This window comes from Oreochromis aureus, linkage group 4, assembly GCF_013358895.1.
Source record: "Oreochromis aureus strain Israel breed Guangdong linkage group 4, ZZ_aureus, whole genome shotgun sequence".
NCBI lineage: Eukaryota > Metazoa > Chordata > Actinopteri > Cichliformes > Cichlidae > Oreochromis > Oreochromis aureus.
This window is the reverse complement of record NC_052945.1, coordinates 14533598-14557198: the sequence shown is the minus strand read 5'-3', so window position 1 is coordinate 14557198 and position 23601 is coordinate 14533598. Positions and strand designations below refer to the sequence as shown.

Here is a 23601-nt window from a genome sequence, read left to right as displayed (position 1 = left end):
ACATTTTTTCACTCTTCTACAGCAGAAAAAGCAACACTGAGGCAAAAATAAAGGTGTAAAAAGATGAAGATTTTTGGCTCTTCCAGCTTTTCCACCACATGTTTTTCCGAACGTGCGTGTTATACTGGGAAGGCAGGATGTTGATAGTGGGAAAGCCCTGATAAGAATCAAGGCTAACGGCATCAGAGGACAAAGGCATGTATTGTGGGAAGAAATAGCACTTCCGCATTTGAGGGAAAACACAGAGTTGCCTTCTCGGTGGCTTCTAAAAACAAGTTAATGTCAATAAAACAGAGCCGGGATTATGTAAAAAAAGCTCATCTTTTGTGTTTGCTACCGTGGATTATGTCTATGTATGTGCATGCAGCTGCTATGCTGCTGTTGGGCACTCTGCATGTTTGCTTTACACTGAATCTGACGCTGACACAGTGTGTAGGGTGGCGGGCCTTGCTATACATTCTTTAGGCTCAGTTCCCACCCACTCACATCCTCGGGTCTCTACATTCCTGCACAGCAGCGTCAACAAAGCTAGCCAACCCGCTGTGAACTATGTCTGGGCTGTCAGGGGAGTGACGGGGTCATTTCTGTTTGACCAGCCTTCTTTTGTGATGGCATCGACTTTTTAATGTGCCTTTTTAAAGGGGGTAAAACATCTTCTCTTAACACAAAAACTCACACAAACACAAAATGCTGTGCACGTTCACCTGTTGAGAGCTCTGGAAGACAACCAAGTTAGACAACATGAGAGAGAAAAATCCACTGAAAAGTGAAACCAGTGCTGCTCCTTAAAGTGGCATTCCTTCTAATGATTGCCAGGGAGCAACTCCACTGATTGCAAAACAAAGCCCAGATGCAGAGAAGTCAATGAGACGATGTTTCCTCAGATCACTTGTCTGTGACCTCATTAAACCCTTTCCTCGTGTATTTATGGGCACAGTCACTATTTTCAAGTATGTTAGTACAATATGGTCTGGATGTACTAAATTATTTCCCCATTATTGTCAAGAATGTTGATAAAGCAGCATATGCTTCAGGGCAGACTTTTGTCAAGTTTCCATTGGCTTCACCACAGGACTTCAGCGACCAATAGGTGACATCTGAAGCCCCTCAAATTTAGAATTTTATTTTAAACCAATACTGATGTTTTTAGGAATTTAAAAAGAATAATAATAATGAGATTGGTACTGATGGCACAAGCAGAAGAAAGGGATCTGTCAGTCTTATTGCTTTCTCAAATCACTTGACATTTGTATTGCATTATGATTTATTGGAACATTCATTAGGAGAATAACACCTTTGACTCTCCAATATAGATCATTGTAATCCCGAGGCATGCTACAAGTGAATTTATTGTTGCTATTCCATTCTTGTCTAAGATGGGATTATGTGAAAAATGGGTATAACTTCACCAGCACATGGATCCCATCCTGACAACTATCGGAAGAAGCTCTGTCACTACGAGGCTGCAGAGTGCACTCAGCACGGCAGAGGGCTCCAGGATGACTCATTCATCTTTATACAGACATCAGACAAGCGCTCATGTCTGCTCTGTGCTGCAGACGTACCCGGGGCAAGTGTACACTCATACTGTAAAAACACACACAGTGAGGAGCAGTGCTGAGAACCATTCTCTTAAAAGATCATTAGAAGCAGGATAATACTCATGGCCTAGACTTAACAATAAACACATAGTCGCCTCCACCACAGAGTCCGTTGTTAAAGTGGAGTTTGGAGGTGGTAATTTTGGATGCATGACTGGTCAGGAGAATGAAGAACTGGCTTGAATTGCTTACTCACAACACCAGCTCATAGTAGAATATATCCTCACTGTCTCTGTGGGAGATGACTGAACAGGAGGAATCAATCATCATGTAGTTATTTGCTAATTTAACTATTAATCATCATTACGAGCATAAGACAGGCTGGGTTTTTTTTTTCTTTTTCAGTCTTATGGTTCTGGGCTTTTTAATTTCATCATTCATGATACAAATAGGGCAGATTTCCACACTTAAAAAATCTGAAATGGGGGGGGGAGTAATCGGATTACTATATGTCTATATGGATATGTCCGAGAGAGTAATCGGATTACTACCTGAAAAGTATTTTATCCTCTAACTAGAACTCAGCATGTTGAATTATAAGCATGGGTTGAACGTATGCCTACAGGTGTGTATGCAACATATTTTTGGGAGAAGGGGCAGCAGCTAAAGGAATGACCACCGGGTGGAGCCACCATGTTCGTCGTGGAGACAGGAAAGCATGTGGAGAGAGAGAAAGAGGGAGGGAGAGGAGGTGGTGGTGAGCAAGTGAGTAAGGCTCCTTCCCAAATGGACTGTATCAGTGGCTGTGTGCCTTGAGCCGGCTGGCAGCTGATAGTTGTGCTGAGGAAATCAGGCAGTGTCTCTCTCCCTGTCCGGAGGAGCAGGACTCTTCCTTCTGTCACTTGACGTGTGGATGTTTTGAATCGCCAGAATTAAGCGGTAGAATCTGACAGGAGCCAGGACAGCTGAGCCTGTTTGTGTACAACAAGGTGGAGTGAAGAAGTGGAGTTCTTCAGAAACCCAGAAAAGTAACGCTTTGGAGATTTTCTTGTTCAGGTTAGCACCAAATCTTGATGATGCTTCTGTGTTTAGCTGATTAATTAATTGCAAGGCTGTTTTCTGTGCATAGTGTTTGGAACTTGCTGTCATGTGGGACTTTGGTCAGGTTTCATTGAGTCTGTGCCTGCAGTTGCACTTTGATAGTTTTGAGGGTAAAATCAATGAAGCTGGAAAAAATGCATGCTTTATAAATAAAGTGCTGGGAGATGATTCATATATATGAATATTTATGTGTTTTAAATCTCCTGGCTGGCCTGTTGTGTTGACTGTATACCAGAGCTGGAGCCCCAAAACTGGGTAACAGAGTGATGTCAGCAGTGGTGAGTTTGTTGGTATGAATGAAGCCCTTTTGATGATGGATGTATGTAGAAGTTGGACTTAAACACCACATCATCAGGGGTCTGTATGGAGCACATGGGATATGTCCATTCAAGAAAATTAACAAGGATCAAGCTGGTAAAAGTAAAGGCAATTCCTTATCATCAGCCCATGTGTTTGGGCCTTGTTAAGGAATGAAGCCACTTGTCGACACAAAGAGAGAGCTGTGATCATCCCACCTCTCTTCCCACATTTTATGTGTTCTTCTGCCATTTGCTGTCCCACGCTTCCCTGGCTAAACACAGGGCTTCTTCTCCTGTTGTCTCTCCTCTGCCAGTCCCCCTTCACATTTCATACCAACAGGTCAGAATGAATGGATTTGGGACCTTTTTTCTCTTATTAATCCATAACTGGTGGTCCTTTTTAGTCTAGTGTGTGGATTCTGTTTCTTTGTGTGCTATAGAGGAGGAGGTCAGAGATGAATGATTTTTTTTTTTTCCCTTTTGGTGACCACATTAAAAACAGGCTTAGCTTTGTTGCCTTTGCTCTGCTTTGTTACAGACTGTCTATTCCTGTCTGTGTGTGTGTGTGTGTTTGCTTTCAGATATATATGAGAGAGGGTACCCGTGGGATTTGCTAAAGTAATGAGATTCAGTCTGAGATATGTGGATGAGATAGTCACATTTTAAATCACTTTCTGTTTAAGCAGACAACAGCAAGAATCAGAAAGCTTAGTTATTTATTAGACTGAAAACCAGCACCATAATCGATTGTGTGTCCTGTGCTGAATTAATTAAACCTTATCATGAAGTGGACTGCTTCTTTTGACCATTTGTGCTCTTATTGGTATTGGCTAGGGGTCGATTGGTTGGAGCCTACGTGGCTCTTGAGGCCAGCGGACAGATTTTAAAGGGAGGATTGTCAATGTAAATATAAGGTCAAAAGTTGAACAGCAGCAACAGAAACCTGATGGAATGGGGGAGAGGAGCAGGTAGATGTGGACTCGAGAAAACTGACGTTTTCAGTTCAAATGAGATCGGCTGGAATAAGAAGGGAGTGCAAAGCCTAGATAGGAGTTGGTCAGGCCAGAAGGATGGTGCATGAAGGAGAAAACCTGCAGACACGAAACACAAACGACAAAAAAACCTCGTGCAAAGAGCGATTGCTGCTAACAGTGTCGTTTGTTTACCTCCATCACTGTGTGCACTTCATCAAAATAAAAACAGTGATCAGTGTGTGTCTTCGCATATTCCCTCACTCAGCAAATTGTAGGTGTAAATATATTCCCGATGTCTTCATCTGCTGCTGCAAAACACCAAGACCATTTACACATCTGTCTACTAAACTGTCATTTTACTATAAAGATCACTCAGCATTAGTTTCTTCTACCTACGTACGTATGTCTAGTATCTGTGTTGCTGGAGCAGCCTGAGTAAGGAAATTACCTAGTTAATAATTTTTTCTCTTGGTCCTTGTGTGCTTGGAGGAGCTCCCTAAATTGGGTCACATCAGCAGGGAGGGGGAGCTGAAAGATCCTACGAGCACTCGGAATTCTAATTTCCGTATTTTCCAAGGAGAGTTCTTCAGTGATCTGGGTGGAAATGAGACGTCTGCTTCTTTTGCCAGGATGGCAATCAGGATGAGTATTAGTGGCTTCTGCTGCTCTGGGAGAGCGATCTATAATTGGTATCTCTCTTGATGCCACCTCCCTGGTGCGCTCTGCTGACCCAGCCTTCACTAAAAAAAAATGCTTCACCCATCTAGGAAGTCTGCACTCTTAGATTAAAAAAGTAAGGGCACACCGAGACAAGGTATTAATCTTATACCTGATTTAGGGCTCAAATGAAGCTTTGGGGAAACTTAAAAACTTCCTAAGCACTTTACATAAAGTACAGAATGTATTTGACAAGAAGTGGGATGTACCAGTTCAGGAGTAAGCGCCATGATTATTCTTGCAGAGTGCATTGAGTGTTTCAAGTCATACATTTGGGTTGAACTGCACCCAGGAGTAATGAGGGCCAGGCCACTGCAGGACAGAGCTCTGATTGTAATATGCCAGATTTAGCAAAAGAGCACTTATGTCAGTACCATTAACCAATTGCTTCACACTGTCATCCTTTTCAGCAAGGTATATAAATGGAAAGCATAATCTTTGGTTTAAAATAATGACTGTTTTCACTGAATTAAATTTAGTACTTTGTAATACTGACTTGGTTAAATGACCTCTGAATAGAGGTGAACACACTTTAGAAGTGACAGTTTCGTAATGATGTACTTGAAATGACAGTCAGATGGTGTTAGTGCTGTAAAATGAAACAAAAAGCAAGTTGCAAGAGCGCTGATCATTAGTTATTGTGTGGGTGTACAATTCCATGTTACTTTTCCCTGGTCTTTCTGCATGACGGCACTATGTGCAAACACGCCCCCATGTGTGTTTGTATGTAATTCCCCTAGATGACTTATTTTTCACACAGTGCAATTCCGAAAGCAGTGAGATGTGGGCGTCATGTGTTTTACTTGTGAAACAGCCTGTGGAGTCTGTGGTCATCACAGGTTCGACCCTGCCCTTTTCATGTGAGAGAGTAAGAATTAAGATAGATGAGGAGGCGTGGTGTGCGTGGAAGGAAATGCCTAATTTATCCCTTTTCTATAATTTTGTAATGCCAACAATAAAATATGGATAGTAGGTGGTTATCACAAAGTATCTTTTAATAAGACCATTTATTTTCATTGTTACAAAAACAAATAGTCCCTTCATTCTTCCTCTACCTCAGTTGCCCTCTCTGTCTCTTTTTAACATCCTGCCTATTTCTGATGACAGCCACATTTCATCGGCTGTGTCAGTGCAGAGGTTTGCTGAATGTGAGCCAAGCAGTGCTCCAAGCATTTTCTTAAGTTGATGAACTCCCTCTTCATCTGCTGGTTTCTGGGAAATTACACCCACTTGGTGCCCACCTCTGAAGCAAGCATGTGTAGGGCCTTTCCCTGCTCTGCTGTGGTTATGATTATTTTGGGTGGAGCAAGGAAGGCATTGATGGTTTCAACCACGTTGCTCCGTGATCATGCGGATTCAGATGACATGTCGGGATGCAGTGTACGTTTTGATTGCAGGATCTGGGTGCAATCGTGCATCTTTCATATGGATTTTGCGCAAACTATTTTTATGTGCTCTCAAAAGAGGGAAGTGTATAAACAGTTTCCTTCCTTAAAATTATTAGTTTGCTAATTTTTTCAGTTTTCTCCTTGGAGTGAAATTATAGTCCTGTATGCAGCTCTTCTCTAATGTCAGTCCTTCAGTTGGGAGTCCTCCTCTAAGCCTGGAGCAATGTGGCTGTTTCATATTGGGACCTGCTCTCCTGTGCTGTGTCCTGTTCATTTTTTTAGGGTCTGCCAGGCCCCCTACCTGACATCGTGTTTCTAGAAAGACAATTGAGTTTTCTTCTTTGAGATCATCCTCCCTGTTGTTATTTTTTAGGCTATTGAACACAAGGCCCTGCTCTGGATTTCATCAATGTGACAGTAACTCATCCAGGCGATCAGGAGATAAGGTCATTAAATGCAAGGAGGGCCATATATTCTCAGACCTATCACCACTTTGTGTATTAGGTGGTGCCTTCTTGTGCATCTGCGAGGAGGAGTTGTGACCAGATTTTAAAAAAATGCACATATATATTTTGGTTTGTGTCTTCCGCTTATAAACAAAATTTATTCAGACCTCACTGTGACTTTATACATCAGAACGCTCGGTATGTATATGGCCGGTATGCCAGAGTTACTTCAGGTGTCGAGGTTTGATGTGTGAAAGGTCAGCCTCATGTGGACTCCCATTTTCCCCCAGCTGTCTGAAAGCAAAACAGGAAGACAGCATGGCATTGTTTTGGTGCTCCTTCAGTCTGCTCTAAGGCAGTCCCTGTTTTTTAACTTCCATTGTCTATTATCCCTGTGTTAAATATTATCAGAAATTCTGGGGAATGCTATAGTTATTTACCTCAATGTCTTTAGGTTTACTTGCTTCTCTTATTAAAATAAGGATCCTCAGTTATACAGATTTCTTTCTGCTGGTTATATATTTAAAGTTGGGTTTTATTTTTTTGCTATTTGTACATGTGTATGTTTGTGTCTCGTCATTTATGAGTGACGTGCTTAGGATAATTTCTGGATGTCAGCTGTGTCCTTCGATTGCTTGCTTCTCTTTTTTTAACCATCATCGTTCCACTAACACCTTTACAACTGGTACACTGTGTGTTACCCAGTCTCATTGAATCAAGAATTTTACCTCTACAGTTATGTTGAGTCCTCTGTCCTCAGCTTTCGTCTCTTTATATCTATTACTTTGTTAACTGCTGAAGACTGACTGAGATCCATAGAGTCATCCAACCTTTGACCCCTTTTAACCTTTAAACTCTTCTGAGGAAATGAAACGAGGAGGTTACAGAACAGATCTTGTGCTGAGCCACTGGGGGAACTGGAGAAAGGGCCTCGCATGCTAAACATTGTATCTTCTGTTTTTTTTATGCAAGTATTTAAAGGCAGCTGATTGTCAAGCAACACTTTACAGCAGAACAGACGGAGTTTCGGGCACACACCTTTTCCTTGGAAAAATTTTAATTATGAGAGAAGCCATTGAAACAATTTGAATAGCAACGTCAACATCAATGTCTTATTTGTTTTATATTGAAATGTCATTATGTGTTGTTTCCCACTGGGAATCCACCTTACGAACAATGCAGATTAATGACGTTTCTTAGTTTACTACTACTATTACTACATTTTGGGACTACTTCACTTACTCCATACCATTAGTTTTCATTATTTTACATGGTATAGCATACATTTCGATCACCAAGTGAACAAGTTAGTCAATACTTGTTTTCAGAAATTGACTATGTTAAATATATAAATTACACAAACACACAAGATACAGCTAAGTCATTATTAGCATATATTTAAGGTTATGCTTGGTCTTAAAAGGGCTGCTAACAGAATAACCTGATTGCTTTATTAATGAACTGTCACTGTTTTTTAAAGAGAAGATGTAAACTTTCTAGTTCAAATGTAAAGCAAATGAAACACACTGTTTGGAATGCTGCTGTGCTTACAGTGCTCAGTGTCCACGTTTGGTCTTTCAGCGCATCAAGTTTTCGCTCACGTGGACACGCAGGCACGTTGTCCATCAAACAAGCTAATAATAACTAAGGTGCGAGTGACAGGAGGACTGTCAGCACTTTGATACCTCTCACATTTGTGCTTCTTATGCACTGATGCTCAGTGCTGATTGGCTGACCTGACATTTTTTTTAATTGTAGTTTCACAATAGCTGATTTCCTGTTTGATCTGCAAGTGACCGCTGCTGACTTAGGTCACTCTGTTGGTGTAGGTGTTTTGAACTCTTTAGTGTTTGTAATGCAAAGGCTTGTTTGAGCCATCACTAACACTTTAACAAAGAAGGACTTTTACTGTATTGTCTTACGACTTACGGTACTGTTTTCATTGTTCCTCATACCATCTTCCACATTCCTTGCTATGTGTGTAATCACTTTTTGATTGCAAGGAATGTTGAAGAAATGCTTCAGGGACATTTATTTATAGAAAATGGCGGGGATTGTGCTACATAGTGGACTTGCACATGGTGATCTATGCATGCTGACAACTTGCCATTATTGTATTGTTTCTTTTCCTTGTTGAGGACTGATGCACATTCAGGGCACTTGTATTGTGTCTGTGCAGACACGTCTGCATGGTATGCCTCTGTCTGCGCAGAGCCTTATGCACACCCTTGGATCATGACTTTTCTGTTACTTTAACCCTAGTGGACCATTACCGGCCCTCATACACTGGGACAGTATTTCACTGGTTATTCTAACCCTTCATCTTCTTTGTCACGTGTCTCTAGTGCCGGACGACCTCACTCCAGAGGAGCAGCAGGAGCTGGAGAATATCCGCCGGCGCAAGCAAGAACTGCTGGAGGACATTCAGGTAATCCTAGAGGAGGATATGTAGGCAGGGTCAACAGAGACTCTTTTAATGTTAGTAAGGTCGTTTTTATTGTTCATTTATTGAAAGTGTTAACATTTTAACATTTTCTTTTATCTGCTGGTTTAGTGTTTTATCTTTCAAGGATAGAAACTCCTTCAGCAGCATTCTTAACTCATGCTCAAAAACCTTGGTAGTCAAACAGAGAGAGATTTGCGTTCACTCTGGGGAAATCAGGTGACAAAGAAGGCAAAAAACATCAACCATCCTGACCATGTGCTGTCATCTGAGTTCAGGAAGTTGCTTTCTGGTCGTCACTACCTTATACCCCGAGTGTAGAAAAAATAGATACTAGAACAAATCCTTCATTTCCTCAGTTATTAGATCATCAAACTTGAACAGGGTTCATTTTAGTTTCATTATTTTTTTGGTGTTGTTCGTTTTTAGACTTGTGTCCTTTTTATTTTTTTGTATTTACTTATTTTTGTTCTCATTGTTTGTTGATCTGTGCCTTGCCATGCAACAGTGTTTGTGACCACAGCTTAAAGACTGTATGTTGTGTGGGTAAACCGCAAATGAATTTCCCTTCTTGGGATAAATAAAGTTATCTTAATCTCAATCTGACAAAAACGACTCCACACACAGATAAAAGGTGATTATGTTCTTACGACTGCACGTTTGCAGGAAGCTAGTAGCATATCCCTCCTGATTTACAAGCAGAGCCAGGATTCAAAGCAGCTCTGCTGAATTTCCATAAAGTGGTTTATTTGATTCCTGTCCATGGCCCACGATGATGTTTGTTGGCTTCTAACTTAAGACCAGAGCATAGCTCATGAATCTAGCTCTATCTGTAGGTCAGTCCTGCCACTCAGTAAGCAGCGATAATAAGCAAATAGCTTGCAACAAAGGTGAGAGACTGTCATGCCCTGGTATGAATTATGATGGTTTCCTGAATTCCCAGTGAGCGAATCGGCTTCTGCTGGCCCCAACGGCCATTTGAAGCGTGATCTGTCACCCTGTCCTTTATGAGCTTAGGCCACCATCACTGCCCTTCCCCCTCTATGGCCACCACCGCTGCCCCTGTCCTGTCCTCGTCTCCTTCTCGGTGCTCTGCACACTGACCCCTCTCCTCCTCACTGGCTCCCACACTCTCCTCTGCTGGCCCTGCATGTCAAGGCCTCGCCACCACACCCACTCTACTTTCTGTATGAGCACAGCCTTTGTTTGTGCAGACAAGCATCTGAGGAATGTGTTGTGATTGCGCATGCCTTGAATGCACAGATGTTGTCTTTGTGGTTTCACAGTGGGAAAGTTGGCAATGTGTATAAGAAATATTGCATTGTCACGCATGGCAAAAGAAGAGGCTTGATTACCGTTAGTAGGCAAACTTGATTTATATTTGACTTCACTTATGCTACTGTCTGTTCTCCATGCTTTGATCAAGCTGATCTCATCCTCTGCCTTTACTGTGTCAGTCTGGCACCAGCAGGTCTGGCAACTAAATCTGCCTCTGAGGCCATTAATCGGTAAAATACCACACAAAATATAATCCTTTTCCATGCTTGCTTACTCCATTTGTATTGAGGTTATCCCCTAATGTTCTCCACCCAGTGAAATTCAGATTGAGAGGATTGTTTGGCTCACACACATCCTACCAGACTTTCTGTGAAATAGGAGCTGCTATCACTTTATAGTTTAAGGAGCATACAGTGTTGCATGTGCACCATTATCTGAAGAGGCTGAAGAGTGACTTTTCTCTCTTTGTTAAACTGTTTGCTCTGATGTGAGTATTTATGCAACAAAAGGCCACCTGACTTACAGACAAACAATGATTCAGCCTCTCTCTGTTTAATGCAGCGCATTTGATTTTTTTTCTTTTTTTTGTAAATACAAATGCTTTGCATGTTGTTTGCGTTGGTTATCCCTTTCCACGCCTCTTCGAGGGAAATTGATGGACATATGTTTAACTTGTTCCCGACTCCCAACAAGGCTAATATTTTTTTTTTTTTTTTCTTTTGCAGCGGCTGAAGAATGAGATAGCAGAAGTTACTAGTGAAATTGAGAACCTGGGTTCCACTGAGGAGAGGTAAGAGAACTGGACTGACTTTCCTCCCCTGCAAACACTTTTCCTTCTCTGTTGTGTCTAAGTTGCTTGCTTTCTATTAACTTATCAAATGAAGCTGTCAATTATTCATGTTTGATGGCTAAGTTGGGCCTCCCATCTCACCAAATTGGCTATGCTTTTAAAGCAGTTTAAATGTTTCATCAGGCACACCCTCATGATGGGAGGCCTCATTGAATAATGCAGTGGGTGTACAGGCAGAAGCAGACAATAGGTGGTCTCAGGGGAGGGAGTGCTTGGGTTTGGTCTACTCTAGTGGATAGGGATTCCATCAGCTGCTGAAAATTTCTGAAACGCTCTTTCAGTGGTACCTAAAACCCCATTAGGGGAGCTTATGATCAGATATTTCTGTGATCCATTGATTGGAGATGGTACATAGTAGTTAGCGTGTGTTATTGCTCTTCACATGAGTGCTGGACTTTGGCTGACAAAAGCCAAAGGAATGCTAGTGTGAGTGAATCAGAGGGGAGAGGTGGAGATGGAAATGTAACCATGGTGAGTGCGGACTCTAGGATTGCACTTTGACCCCGAAATTACTCAAAGTCTGAGAAACCACACATTCCCATATCCATGCTAACCTTTAACAACTGTGTCTGACCAACACCTTGTCATCACAGTTGAGACGGAGTACGGGAAAGCTCCTGACAGACCTTTTTAAAAAGAGACAGACACTGAGATAGGTGAATTGAGCAGTAAATTAAGTGTGTTTCAGTTTATCTAAAACTCTGAGCTTCAAATTCTTCATATATACTACATCTGCAAAATACTGCTTTAGTTGATTATTATTTATTCATCCAGCATTTTTCACCATTTTTTAATATAGGTGATAGAGCCTAATAGATACAGGATTTGTAAGACAGATACCGATATTAATTGATGTAAAAATTCGATATATTGGCCGATTTATATTGTTTTTTTTATTCTTTCGGAAATACAAAACGTAGAGATTTCCCTAAGATTTGATATGTGCAGCTGTGAGTCCTTACCGAATTTGTTTTGTCGTCTTGAGTTACTCGTTTAAGCGCTACCTGATTCTCCTCAAATCAGTTTTTGCAGGTTCCCAGCAGGGATGTTGCGGAGTGCCCTCTAGTGGCCAAGCTATGCAACATCAGCACTCAGATAGCTGAAGGGTGTTTTACTCTCTTGCTTCTGTACTGGTTGATATTTTCTTATATGAGCCATTATAAATGCTGATACCAATATATCACCAAATGGCTAAAAATAGTTACCGGCTTCTGATAGGCAGCTGATTGATCAAGAAATGATTAACTAATAACTGATAATGAAGTAATACCTATTTATGTCCATCATTGTCATTGTGTCCCCACATTATTGTACTATAATTAGTCTGCATCATGTTCATGTTAGTATTAATAACAACATAAACTCCCTCTTTTAAAGGAAAAATATGCAGAGGAATAAACAGGTGGCCATGGGCCGTAAGAAGTTTAACATGGACCCCAAAAAGGTAGGTAAAAAAATACCGTGGCTCAATTAGAAATATGATTTGTTCGTCTTGGTCTCGTAATGAGGATATAACTTTGGGGTTCACTCTCTTTCTCAGGGGATCCAGTTCCTGATTGAGAATGACTTACTGAAGAATACCAGCGACGACATTGCTCAATTCCTCTACAAAGGAGAGGGCCTGAACAAAACAGCCATCGGAGATTATCTCGGAGAGAGGTCAGAATGAAGATTTTATCCACTCTCTCTCTAACTGTCTTCCACTCATGCTGGCCCATTAGTCAGCAACCATACACGTGGTTGATAAAAGTATCAAATAGAGAACACATAGTTTCCTTATTGCTGTTTCCTCTTGGTCAAGCTCACGCCCATCCTTTCCCAAACACAGGTTATTGGTTCCACATTTAGACCTTCCTCTCAAGACAATGATCGTTACTCTAAAGCCAACATCTGTGCTTGATTATCTTACTCATAAGTAACTTGGTCAATAGATTCACAATTTTGGAATGTACGTGTTTGAAAGCAATTACAGATTTCACTCGAGTGAAGAGATTATCCGTGTTAGAGTGAACACATAATACAGGAAATATTGATGGGCTGTATGCACTGCTCGGGGATGGCAGTGTTACAGGCAGGGTGTGGTCTGTAAGGCCATAGCGGGGACTGGAGTGCATGCTGTTGACGTATGCTTTTTGGTTGTTATCAAGCTATCTGGATCTGTAAGGAGGGGCTGTGGCAGCATGCTAGTCTTAAGACACGATTGGTCATTTGTCCACTTGAGATGGTGTTGAGTGGATATGACTCTGAGCTCCTTAAAGCCTTGCTGCGATCCCAGAGGGCAGATTGTTTTCTGTGAAGGGCATAAAGGTCGGGGATGATGTCATGCTCTAGTTTAGATAAGTGAAGAGGGCTGGGAAGTGTGTGTGGTCCGTTATGTGGGGTTTGCTGGGAGTATCCATTGTATCGTCACAACCCCTAGCTTATAAGATTAACAATCCCCCACCCACACTAATGCTAAATTTTATCAAACACATACTATGATTTTATTATTTTAATACATATTAACAGAATATAATATGGACATATTCACTGACAGGATCATTTACCATTTTTATCTACCTTAGAGATGATTTCAATATCAAAGTCCTCCAAGCTTTTGTGGAGCTTCATGAGTTCACAGACCTCAACCTGGTTCAGGCATTAAGGTAAGATATCCTCCTAACATCTGTTACACACACGGCTAACTCCTCATACTATAGCTTCCTTGCAGGTTTATGTAAATCACCTGCACTAACATCAGTTTTCATGAACAGCCTCATTTGCAGTTTGTAAGGATGCAGCTGCCAGTTTCAGTCTCGAGGAGGAAAAGAAAAGGAAATAAATAAATAAATTCTTTGACACTTGAAGGAAGTCTGATGCTCACTGCAGAGTTGTGTCCCTTGACAGACAGTTCCTATGGAGCTTTCGGCTGCCAGGAGAAGCCCAGAAGATCGACCGCATGATGGAAACCTTTGCTCAGCGCTACTGCCATTGCAACCCTGGTGTTTTCCAGTCTACAGGTATAGCCGTCGTGTCTTCCAGCCCAACTTTTAGTGCTGTCATAAAAACAGAAATAACCATAAATGTTAGAGCAGTGAAACAGAACAAAATGACTTCACTTCATATTTTCTCCTAATAAAATATCTAATACAGATTTAGATGTTAAACTTGGCCTGTTGAATAGATCATTATCTGCCAACAGAGTTGGTGAATGTAAATTTCCCCAAATGTCTTCTGTGTTACCCTGAGTAAACAGACTGGCTCTTATGTAGTGCCTTTCTACTCTCAAAGCACTTTATGCAACTTGTTTCATTCGTTCATACTTTCACTTATTTCTGCATATAAGGGCTTTCTATTTAACATTCACACTATGATAAACAGGAGCAATTCGAGGTTCAGTATCTTGACCAAGGATACTTTGACATGTGGACTAGAGCAGCCAGGGATCGAACCACCCATCTTTCAATTAGTAGATGATTTGCACTACTCCTGAGCCACAGCCATCCCAATTAATCAGTAGTATCTCTTTAAACTCATACCTTTTCATGTTGCACTGCAATCCAGTGACAGGTCAATGGAAATCATGTAAAAGCTGGATCATTTAGCAGACACAAAGTCTGTTGTGGTGAACTGTGTCAGGAAGTGTCTGGCTTTTGGGAAATAATGACACTAGCAGACGGACGACTCCATCCACTATGGATGCTGGTGGTGGATGTAAATAATGCACGGGACTGCCTTAACAGGCTTTTATAAAGTGCTGTTTCAGCCATGTGCTTCGCCTCAATGTCTTTTAGCTTATGCATGTATACACACTCATACATTAGACAGCACATGCAGAAACATACTTGGCTGCCTACATGCAGTCTTCCTCCCCTGCCCACTCTGCACCCTAACGAAGCTGCATCTGCCTTTTTCCTCCCAGTTTGACTGCAGTCTCCTAAGTGCAGTCCTTTCAGCTCGACTAATTTACATTCATATTTAAACACAACATTAAACACCCACACCATTTTTATGGTAAACGGCAACCTTTCACTGCCTTTCAAACCTCACCCCCTCTCATAGTGCGATTCCACTTTTGTTTTGTTTTGTTTTTTTCTTACAGACACATGTTACATTCTGTCATTCGCCATCATCATGCTAAACACCAGCCTCCACAATCCAAATGTAAAGGACAAGCCGACCGTGGAACGGTTTATCTCCATGAACAGAGGCATAAATGATGGAGGTGACTTGCCTGAAGATCTGCTCAGGGTGGGTAGCCCTTCCCAAACTTTGTTTCCTGAAATCGCCCTTCTTTCCTTAATCTCACACATTCTTTACTCTCTGTTTTAGAATTTGTATGAGAGCATCAAGAACGAGCCTTTCAAAATACCAGAAGATGACGGCAATGACCTCACACACACTTTCTTCAACCCGGACAGAGAGGGCTGGCTGCTAAAACTGGGTGAGTGTGTACACAGCTCCACGAGAACATAGAGAGGCTATTTTCACCCTCATGACTGCTCCCATAGATGACTTTGTTGTGTCATTAAAGCTGCACATATTTTTGCATAACCCGATAACCAGTGTCTCCCCTGAGGTCAATAGCCTCTGAGTGTGCGTGCGTGTGGGTGTGTGTTAAAGGTTACTGTGAGCACACGTGAATGGCTAGAGACACGTCTCCCCGCTTTAATGTATTATAAATGTGGTCTTGAGATCAGACCACCACATGTGGAGACCTTTGAATTATTTACGATGATGCATATTCACACACTGACACGCACATAAATACTGCGTTTCAAAACTTGTAAATCAAGTCAACACACAAACATGAGCAACACTCTGAAGTTCAGACATTTTCAGGAAGCTGTTCTCATTTTCTGTGCATTTTATAACTGAATTTTATATTTGAGATGTATAGATTGTCCCATTGTTTAAAATGTTAGTGACATTTCTATGGCCTCTTTGTCCCGAGCCTTTGTTCATGTGTAAATCAACTGTATAGTTTGACATAAGCAAAGGCATAACCTGTATCATTAGAAATGTTTACAGGATGGTAACGAAACTTTCAGTGTGATATTCAAATCACTCCTGGATGCCAATTCTTCAACTTCTGTTTCCTCTGACATGTCTCTCTCTGTTGTATAAATTCACAAAAGAATGCATGAATGTATAGAGTGAAGACCTGTGAATCTTTACAACAGACTGTACTAAGGGAGTCAGAAATCATTTCTTTCCAATTACTCCTAAATGGCAGATTTGAGTAAAATAATCAGGGTGGAAGGTCAAAATTACCTGATATAATAAGGTGAGAACACAGTGAGGGGATATATTTCATGTAGTGCTTCACAGTAGCTTTCCTAAGTCCACATAGACTAGATCGCCCTCTTGTGGATTGACTTGATATCAGCAGATGGGAAAGTTTGCTGATGATGAAAGCTGTGAAGCAATGCATTGAAGCCTCACTGCGACCAGATTAAAAGGACTGTGGTGCTATATTTCTTTATCATTTAATTTGATTATTTTTGTTTTCTTTTCCTCTTCGTTTGTTTGTTTGTTCCCATGATTTTGGCTGTTGTCTTTCCTCAGGAGGTATGTACACCTGCTCTTCCCCAACGCTAGTCCATCTCTCAGCTCTCAGGTGCTTTCGGTGGCCTGCCATGCTTTCGTTCTCTTCCTTGTTTATTACATTCATACAGAGTTATTTTGTGTGTAGATTTTTTTTTTTTTTTTTTTTGTCTCCCCATTGACTCATTTGAACTTCAGATGTTTGTTTGTCTGTGCAGTCTCTCATGGAGCTGGTGGTTTTGTCCATGCTCTTTTATCTTTGTCGGGCAGTCGCCGGGTGCATTTGTCACCCTGTGGACTCGACTCGGGGAGCTACTGCTTTGTGACCACACTACTGAGCAATTTGGCCTTTTTTCCCTCTTTGCACTGTGGTGGTCACTCTCTTTGATCTCCCGTTTTTTGGAAGCTGCATTATACCTTTTTTCCATACAGCGAGCGCAACAAAGGACCTAGCTTTGAAAAATTGATCATGCACCAGTGTACACATTGGAAGCTGTTGTTTGCTCTCTGATTGAATGGAAAGGGAATACTGCACCTTTTCATCAATGCAGCTTTCCTTATCTCCTTGTATAATTCCTACACGTGGATCTGAAGGTTAACATTGTGGCTCAGGTTGGTGTGGTGCTGGACCGGACTGGACCAAGCTGTGGGAAGATGGCATGAACAGAGGAGTGTGCTGAAAGGAGCCAGGCATTGTTTTATTGATAAATTTATATATTGGTGTTAGTGGTGCATGTTTTCTTTAAATTACAAAAAAGGGGGTAACTAAATCCAACTTGGGGTTATTAAGCATCAATTGCTAATTGATCAGAATGAGAAAAATCATCCTCAAATAAACAATCCCCTCTTAACCTCCTCTCGTCCAGCCTCCCACAGTCCCGTCTTGCATGGGTGACTCACTCCACTCAGCCCCACTCGGGCCTAGCACCGTCCACACACCTCTCTGCAACAATCTGCTGGGACGTCCTGCCTCGTCCCAGACATTCTTGCACAGGAGGCGGTGAACTCTTTATTTTTCTCAGAGTGACAGGAACTGACACGGCCATCAGACCAATCGCAACTTTCAGCCAACCCAATCAACTTTTAAGCCGTCAGCTGTGTGATTCTGCCATCGCGTCTGTGCTCTCTGTCGGTCTGCTTTTTTCTTTTTTTCTTTTTTTGCTGTTGCAACATGCTGATGAGTCAAGGTGCGGCGAGGAGCCCTATATCTCCATTTCCGTCTGCCAGTTCAGGCGTGTCGACAGTTTCTGTAACTACTAAACGTAGACTGAAGTGTTGTGCCTGTCATGATGTCTGTAATATGATGGGATATCATATACAGCGTGTCTGCTGCTATATGATAATACAAGTGTGTTCTACCTGTCTATAGAAACATCTTCAAACCCTTGCTTATGGTAAATGGGTTTCAAAATGCAGCTTTTTACTAACATTGGTGGTGGGAAAACCTAGTCTAGACTAGGCTTAGTAGGCTTATGACTGTCATCGTTAGAAGGACCCCTCCCCAATAACTAAATACTATTTCTATATAGATGCAAAATTACTTAACTAAGCCCAAACAGGATATTTAAGATTGCAATGCCTGTGGAGAGACTAAGCATAACTTCAGGCACTGAGCTTCCTGCCCCTCTCTTTGTTGGCATCCTATCCTCCCAGAGTGTGGCTGCCATCTGGTACTGTGATCATGTTTCCCCTCACAGGAAGCAGGGTGACAAAGGGGGTAAGAGTTCAGCTAAAGATCAACAAGAGCAGAGTCAAGCAATGAGCCCCTGCTGCACTTTAAAATGAAGAGAACTTAATCCACAGTCCCTCCTCACTTTCTATGTTCAGCCCTTATATATGGATTTTGCAGCTTTCTAACTGTTGTCCAGTAACATAGGTGGTTCATCAAGCTTAGTGAATGCAGAGCATATAGATCTGTATGCTCTATTGATTCTGGCTCTCTAGGCCTTTGAGTAAAATGCTGTTGAGCCAAGAGAGGAGATGCCAGTTTTTTCAGTCATGTCAAAACATGATTGAAAAGTAGCAAACAGCTTTCGACTCAATCCTCAGATGTAAACTCCAGGTAGTTTTTATATGCATTTATCACCTATAAGGGGTTTCTTTATCATATTAACAGTATATCAGACTGGAAAATAGCAATCAGGCCCATAAATCAACAAATACAAGCGAAAGGATAAAATAGTTATTATAGCTACAAATGGTGTGGTGATGGGGAGCACATGGCATGGACATGGGTTAGGGTGGATAGTGGGGTTCCTTAGGTAAAGGGAGTCCTCTGGAGCCGTCATCTGTCTGTCTGCTCATACATCTGTCTGCCTGTCTGCTGCTCGACACGGTGCTTTGGTGCTCGTTTCTCTTTCCATATCGCTTCTCTTGCTGAGCCTTTCTGATGCTTGCTGTTTGCTCCACAGGGGGACGAGTTAAAACTTGGAAGAGGAGGTGGTTCATCCTCACAGACAACTGTCTGTACTACTTCGAGTACACCACAGTGAGTACAGTTGTTTCTCTGTTAGAGTTCCCTCCTTTGCTGTTGTCGCTCCTTCACGCAGTGCTCTCATTTTATATTTGCGCAGGACAAAGAGCCAAGAGGAATCATCCCACTGGAGAACCTGAGTATCAAGGAGGTGGAGGACAAGAAGCCTGTACGTACAGCTCCCTCTAGTGGTTCATCTGTGGATTATCCACAGTTAGAGACTCAAAATAGCAATTTTGATCAACAGTTATTTTTAAAATAGCTATTTTTGAGGCATTGTCATTTCTAACTTAAATCATCATCACTTCTGTAGAACTGCTTTGAGCTTTTCATACCTGACAGCAAGGACCAGGTGATAAAGGCATGCAAGACTGAGGCTGACGGACGGGTCGTGGAGGGCAACCACACCTTCTACCGCATCTCAGCCCCCACAGCTGAGGAGAAAGAAGAGTGGATGAAAAGCATCAAGTAATTTATATATTTTTAATTACTTTACCTCTTTTGAGGTAGCTTAATTTCAGTGATATCAGTGAATGTCACCACCCTAAACAAATTATCTTTGAACTTGACAAAAACGAAATTTATGATTTTTGGAAATCGGGTAAAAGAGGATGAAGTAATTCTGTCCATTGATGGAGTTCCGATTGAGAGAGTTACCGTGGCTCTTGGATGATAAATTAAAATGGAAATCTCATATTGAACATGTTAGAAAAAAGATGGTTAAAAATATTTATATTCTGGGTAATGTCAGGGATATACTAGATTATAAGGCAATGCGTATTTTATATTTCTCACTAATTTTCCCCTATCTCAGTTATTGTGCTGAGGTGTGGGGGAATACATATGCGACTTATATAAATCGTCTATACTTGTTACAGAAGAAAGTGGTACGAATGGTTCATAATGTTAAATATAGAGAACATACAAATAATTTGTTTATAAAATCGAAATTGTTGAAATTTGAAGACTTAGTGAAATTACAGACATTATTATTCATGTGCAAGGCAAAAAATAATACATTACCTCTTAAGTTACAAAGTTTGTTTGTATTGTGTTCAGGAAGTGGGGACAGTAGAAGGAAGTTTGACTTGAAGCATAAGTTTGCTAGGACCACACAAAGGCAAATGTGTCCGACAGTTAAAGGTATAAGAATATGGAATTCTCTTGAAGATAATCTCAAGAGTTGTACAAACATGCACCTTTTTAAAATGTGTTACATACTTAAAAGTAACACTAAATTTTCATTGCCATTTAATGCTGTATATTGCTGATTATATTGATTTGTTGTTTAGTTTTGCATTGTTACATAAAGATACATGTTAGAGGGTTTTTTGGGGGTTATTGGCGCCGTCTTGTAAGAATATTTGGATTGCAGATAGGGGGCAGGTGCTAACAAGAATTTATTCTTCTTCCTGCTCCTTTTCACCCATGGGTGCAGTGTTATATTAATGGGAAGGAGGTTCTGTATGTAGGAAACGAAACACTGTTGAACCATGTGTGAAATAAATAAAGAAATGAAATGAAATGAATGAAAAACAGGAGTTTTTGACTCTTTCTCCCCTTAAAGTCAGCATTTGATCTCCTGTACCCTTAATGATACATTTTGACACCTCAGTTTTTATAAATAAAGGTTAAGGGTTTTTCCAAGAGTAGTCCTAGTAAGCTGTATAAGCAGAAAACACCCTCACTAACTTCTGATGCAAACTCATTTGTTCTGGAGTCTGCAGTCCTTAAATATGACAGAAACTGCTCTCTTCAGAAAATAGAAATAAGGGTTACCCCTCAGAGGCGTTAAAGAGTGACAGAACAAATCAGTTTGTACCTTTCAGTTTTAAGGTGCACAGAAATGTACAAAAACACTATATTGATGGATTATTTTCTACTGATATCTGCGAAAGCCATGCAAAGCAATGAAATGGCTTTTTAAAGCCGCTAAATCTGAACATATTTGTGTAAAATCTTTGTCACATTTCTTTTAATTCTCCTAAATACGTTTGTTTCAGAGGCACATATTTTTCTCAACAGATTGTGATTTCTTGTCCTCGCTCTTCCAAAAGTACAGAACAGTATATTGAGTCTGATTATGCTGACTAGCTCCTCTAAATTAATGAATTAAACAGAAGAATTTTGCTTTTTGAATTACTTTAATCAGACTCATCCTAAGAATGTTTTTTTTTTCCAGACAAAAAATTGAAAAATTAGACCTTCTTGCACAGCTGAGCCGTGTCTAACATTAGTGCTTTATGAGTGCATCAGTTTGAACATTTTCCGAAATTTTGCTGACATTTTTCTCTGCTTCTGCGCCCACAGAGCTGCCATCAGCAGGGACCCCTTTTACGAGATGCTGGCAGCCAGGAAGAAGAAGGTGTCATCCATGAAGAGGCACTAGGGGCACTCGGCTCTCCGGATGTTGCATTTGACAGAACAAGGGGCGCGGGGTCTGTTTGCCCTTCCTGGTCCATTGCAGAGGTCATGACCGAGGTCTGCCTCTGACCTCCCCAAGGCTTTTCTCTAGGATACACAACAGGTCTGACTTTTGGACTCTGCAGGCCAGAAAACAAAAAACAGGAAAGCATGCTGGGTTTTTAGATAAGAGTCTGGGCTGAGCGCCTCCTCTAACCTCCTGTCTGAATGTGTTGCTTTCTCTCTCAGCTTTGTATGTGCTCTCTGTCTATGAGACCGGAAGGGAGTGTTACTGTGCAACTCAGAGTCCCTTTTGAAGACGCTTTAAAACAACACAGTTCTCATATACACTGCATACATACGCAACATCACAACAAGCATACTTTCATGGAGTCCTCCCCCGTCGCACACATTGTTTTAACTCAGCAGGTCTGACCGAGTGTGGCACCCCAACCAGAATATTCCTCACTGTGTGGAAGAAAAGCGAAGATCTTTTCTGACGTGCTTTAATATGTTTTGGTAATACGTGTCTATTTTTACAGCTTTTACTGTCAAGTCCTCTCGAGCCTTTTGTTGTTTGCTTTTGTAGAATAAAATGTTCTTGAGATAGGAGCTGTAAAGGGGCTGCTCTGAGAGGGAGGGAGGGTTATAATTTGCCAACTGTTAGTGATTTTTTTTTTTTTTTTTTTTTTAATAGAAAAAAGAAAACTAACTTTAAAAAAAAAAAAAAGGAAAAAAAAGTTGCCACTCAGGAGATTTCTACCACGTTCAGACTGTTTACAGGCCGGGTTGACTTGGATCATGTAAACAACACAAGAGACACATAAAAAGGAACGAAAGGCACGACTGAGGCCCGGGCTGAGCTGTGTTTGTATGTGAAACTGCACAGAGGGCGTCTGGTTGTCTGGGAGGGGATGCATCCCGGGGATTATGGGTCTGTCTATCGCTTTGGGCTTTTGAGGTCTGAGGATTGGGGGGAAAAAAGCAAAACGTCGGCCCATTTTTTTCCCCCCTCTTTGTCTCATTTTGACTCTAAAACCAAATCATTATATTCCCGTATCATGCAAAAGTCATTGAAATGTCAGAAAACTTACTTTACTGCTGCACAGTGCCTGGTGCTCTAGATGAAATGTGATGAGAAATGCTGCTGGTTAGCAAAAGTAATTTAGATATATATTTTTCTTCCTTTGTTCAACTCATCCCACCTGTCACGCTTTTTTAGAGGTTTGCTTTTACTGTTGTAATAAAAACATTTTCAGCACAACCTCATTCATCATTATGTTTAAGACACTGTAGTTTATGAATATTGTTTTAAAGGAGCAGAAATAAAAGCTTGTATTATAGAAACAGTCCAATCCCAGTCTTAGTCCCTGTCTCAGGATCCAGTGTTCGAGGTGAAACAATACTGAGGAATGTACTGTGGTGAACCAAAATATATATATTTATAGATATATATGTAGAGAGAGAGGGCAGAATGGCTGATTAGCGATGCACCAAAAAATAGTTTTGAGGTACAGTTAAACAAATAGGGTCTGATTTGTACATGAAGCCGTTGTCTCGACTGCTCCACAGTTGTCTCTCATCTCATCTGTGCCTGCTGTCCCTAATCCCACCCCTCCCGTTTCCTGGTCTCCTTCTCTCCTCTCTGCTCTTCCCAGCGCACTACTCCTAGAGGATTAAGCAAAAATGCAAAACAATCATAATTCTAGACAGTATTGGTTTATTTATCAAAGTTGTACATATTTAAATGTATAGTGGGTATTGTTTCTAATTTTGTTTATTTGTTTTGCCATTTTCCTTTGGCACTCTGTTAGAATGACTGAGTTAAGGTTTCTATCAATGCCATTTAACCAAGCTGTAATAAAGACAGAATTGTCACAATGCTGACTGTTGTATTCTGTTTCGTTTAAATGGAGCACGGAAGCATATAGTTTTAACATGACACCACCAGGTGGCAGTATGTGATAAGAATCGCTGGCCGTTGTGCTGCACACACAGTCTGCGCTATTTTTTTCCATTACAAATGGTTTATTGTGCACGTTTATGCTGCTAATTAATGCACTTTCCCCAAATCAATGCCTAAATCAAATTATGGTTTAAATGTTGCCAGTCAGCCGCATATATGGCTGTGACCATAACTTCCACTTGAGGGCAGCCTTGAA

At 41.1% G+C, this 23601-nt stretch overlaps 1 protein-coding gene across 5 annotated transcripts in view; it reads left to right on the top strand.

Annotated features, from left to right (window-relative positions):
• cyth1a (cytohesin 1a) overlaps nt 1–23326 on the top strand; it is a 41258-nt gene extending 17932 nt beyond the window's left edge. For 2 of the 5 annotated variants that reach the window (XM_031746073.2, XM_031746072.2), the window contains exons 2-13: nt 8812–8894; nt 10913–10977; nt 12415–12481; nt 12578–12696; nt 13602–13682; nt 13924–14036; nt 15119–15267; nt 15349–15461; nt 18973–19051; nt 19137–19205; nt 19350–19504; nt 21347–23326. In XM_031746073.2, the coding sequence (XP_031601933.1) occupies nt 8812–8894; nt 10913–10977; nt 12415–12481; nt 12578–12696; nt 13602–13682; nt 13924–14036; nt 15119–15267; nt 15349–15461; nt 18973–19051; nt 19137–19205; nt 19350–19504; nt 21347–21425 (1172 nt within the window). In that variant the 3' untranslated portion in view covers nt 21426–23326. Of the gene's footprint in view, nt 1–2410; nt 2598–8811; nt 8895–10912; nt 10978–12414; nt 12482–12577; nt 12697–13601; nt 13683–13923; nt 14037–15118; nt 15268–15348; nt 15462–16584; nt 19053–19136; nt 19206–19349; nt 19505–21346 lie in introns of those variants that run through there. The other 3 variants (XM_039610909.1, XM_031746071.2, XM_039610908.1) reach the window with 3 other exon arrangements.
• Nucleotides 23327–23601: the final 275 nt, after the last annotated feature.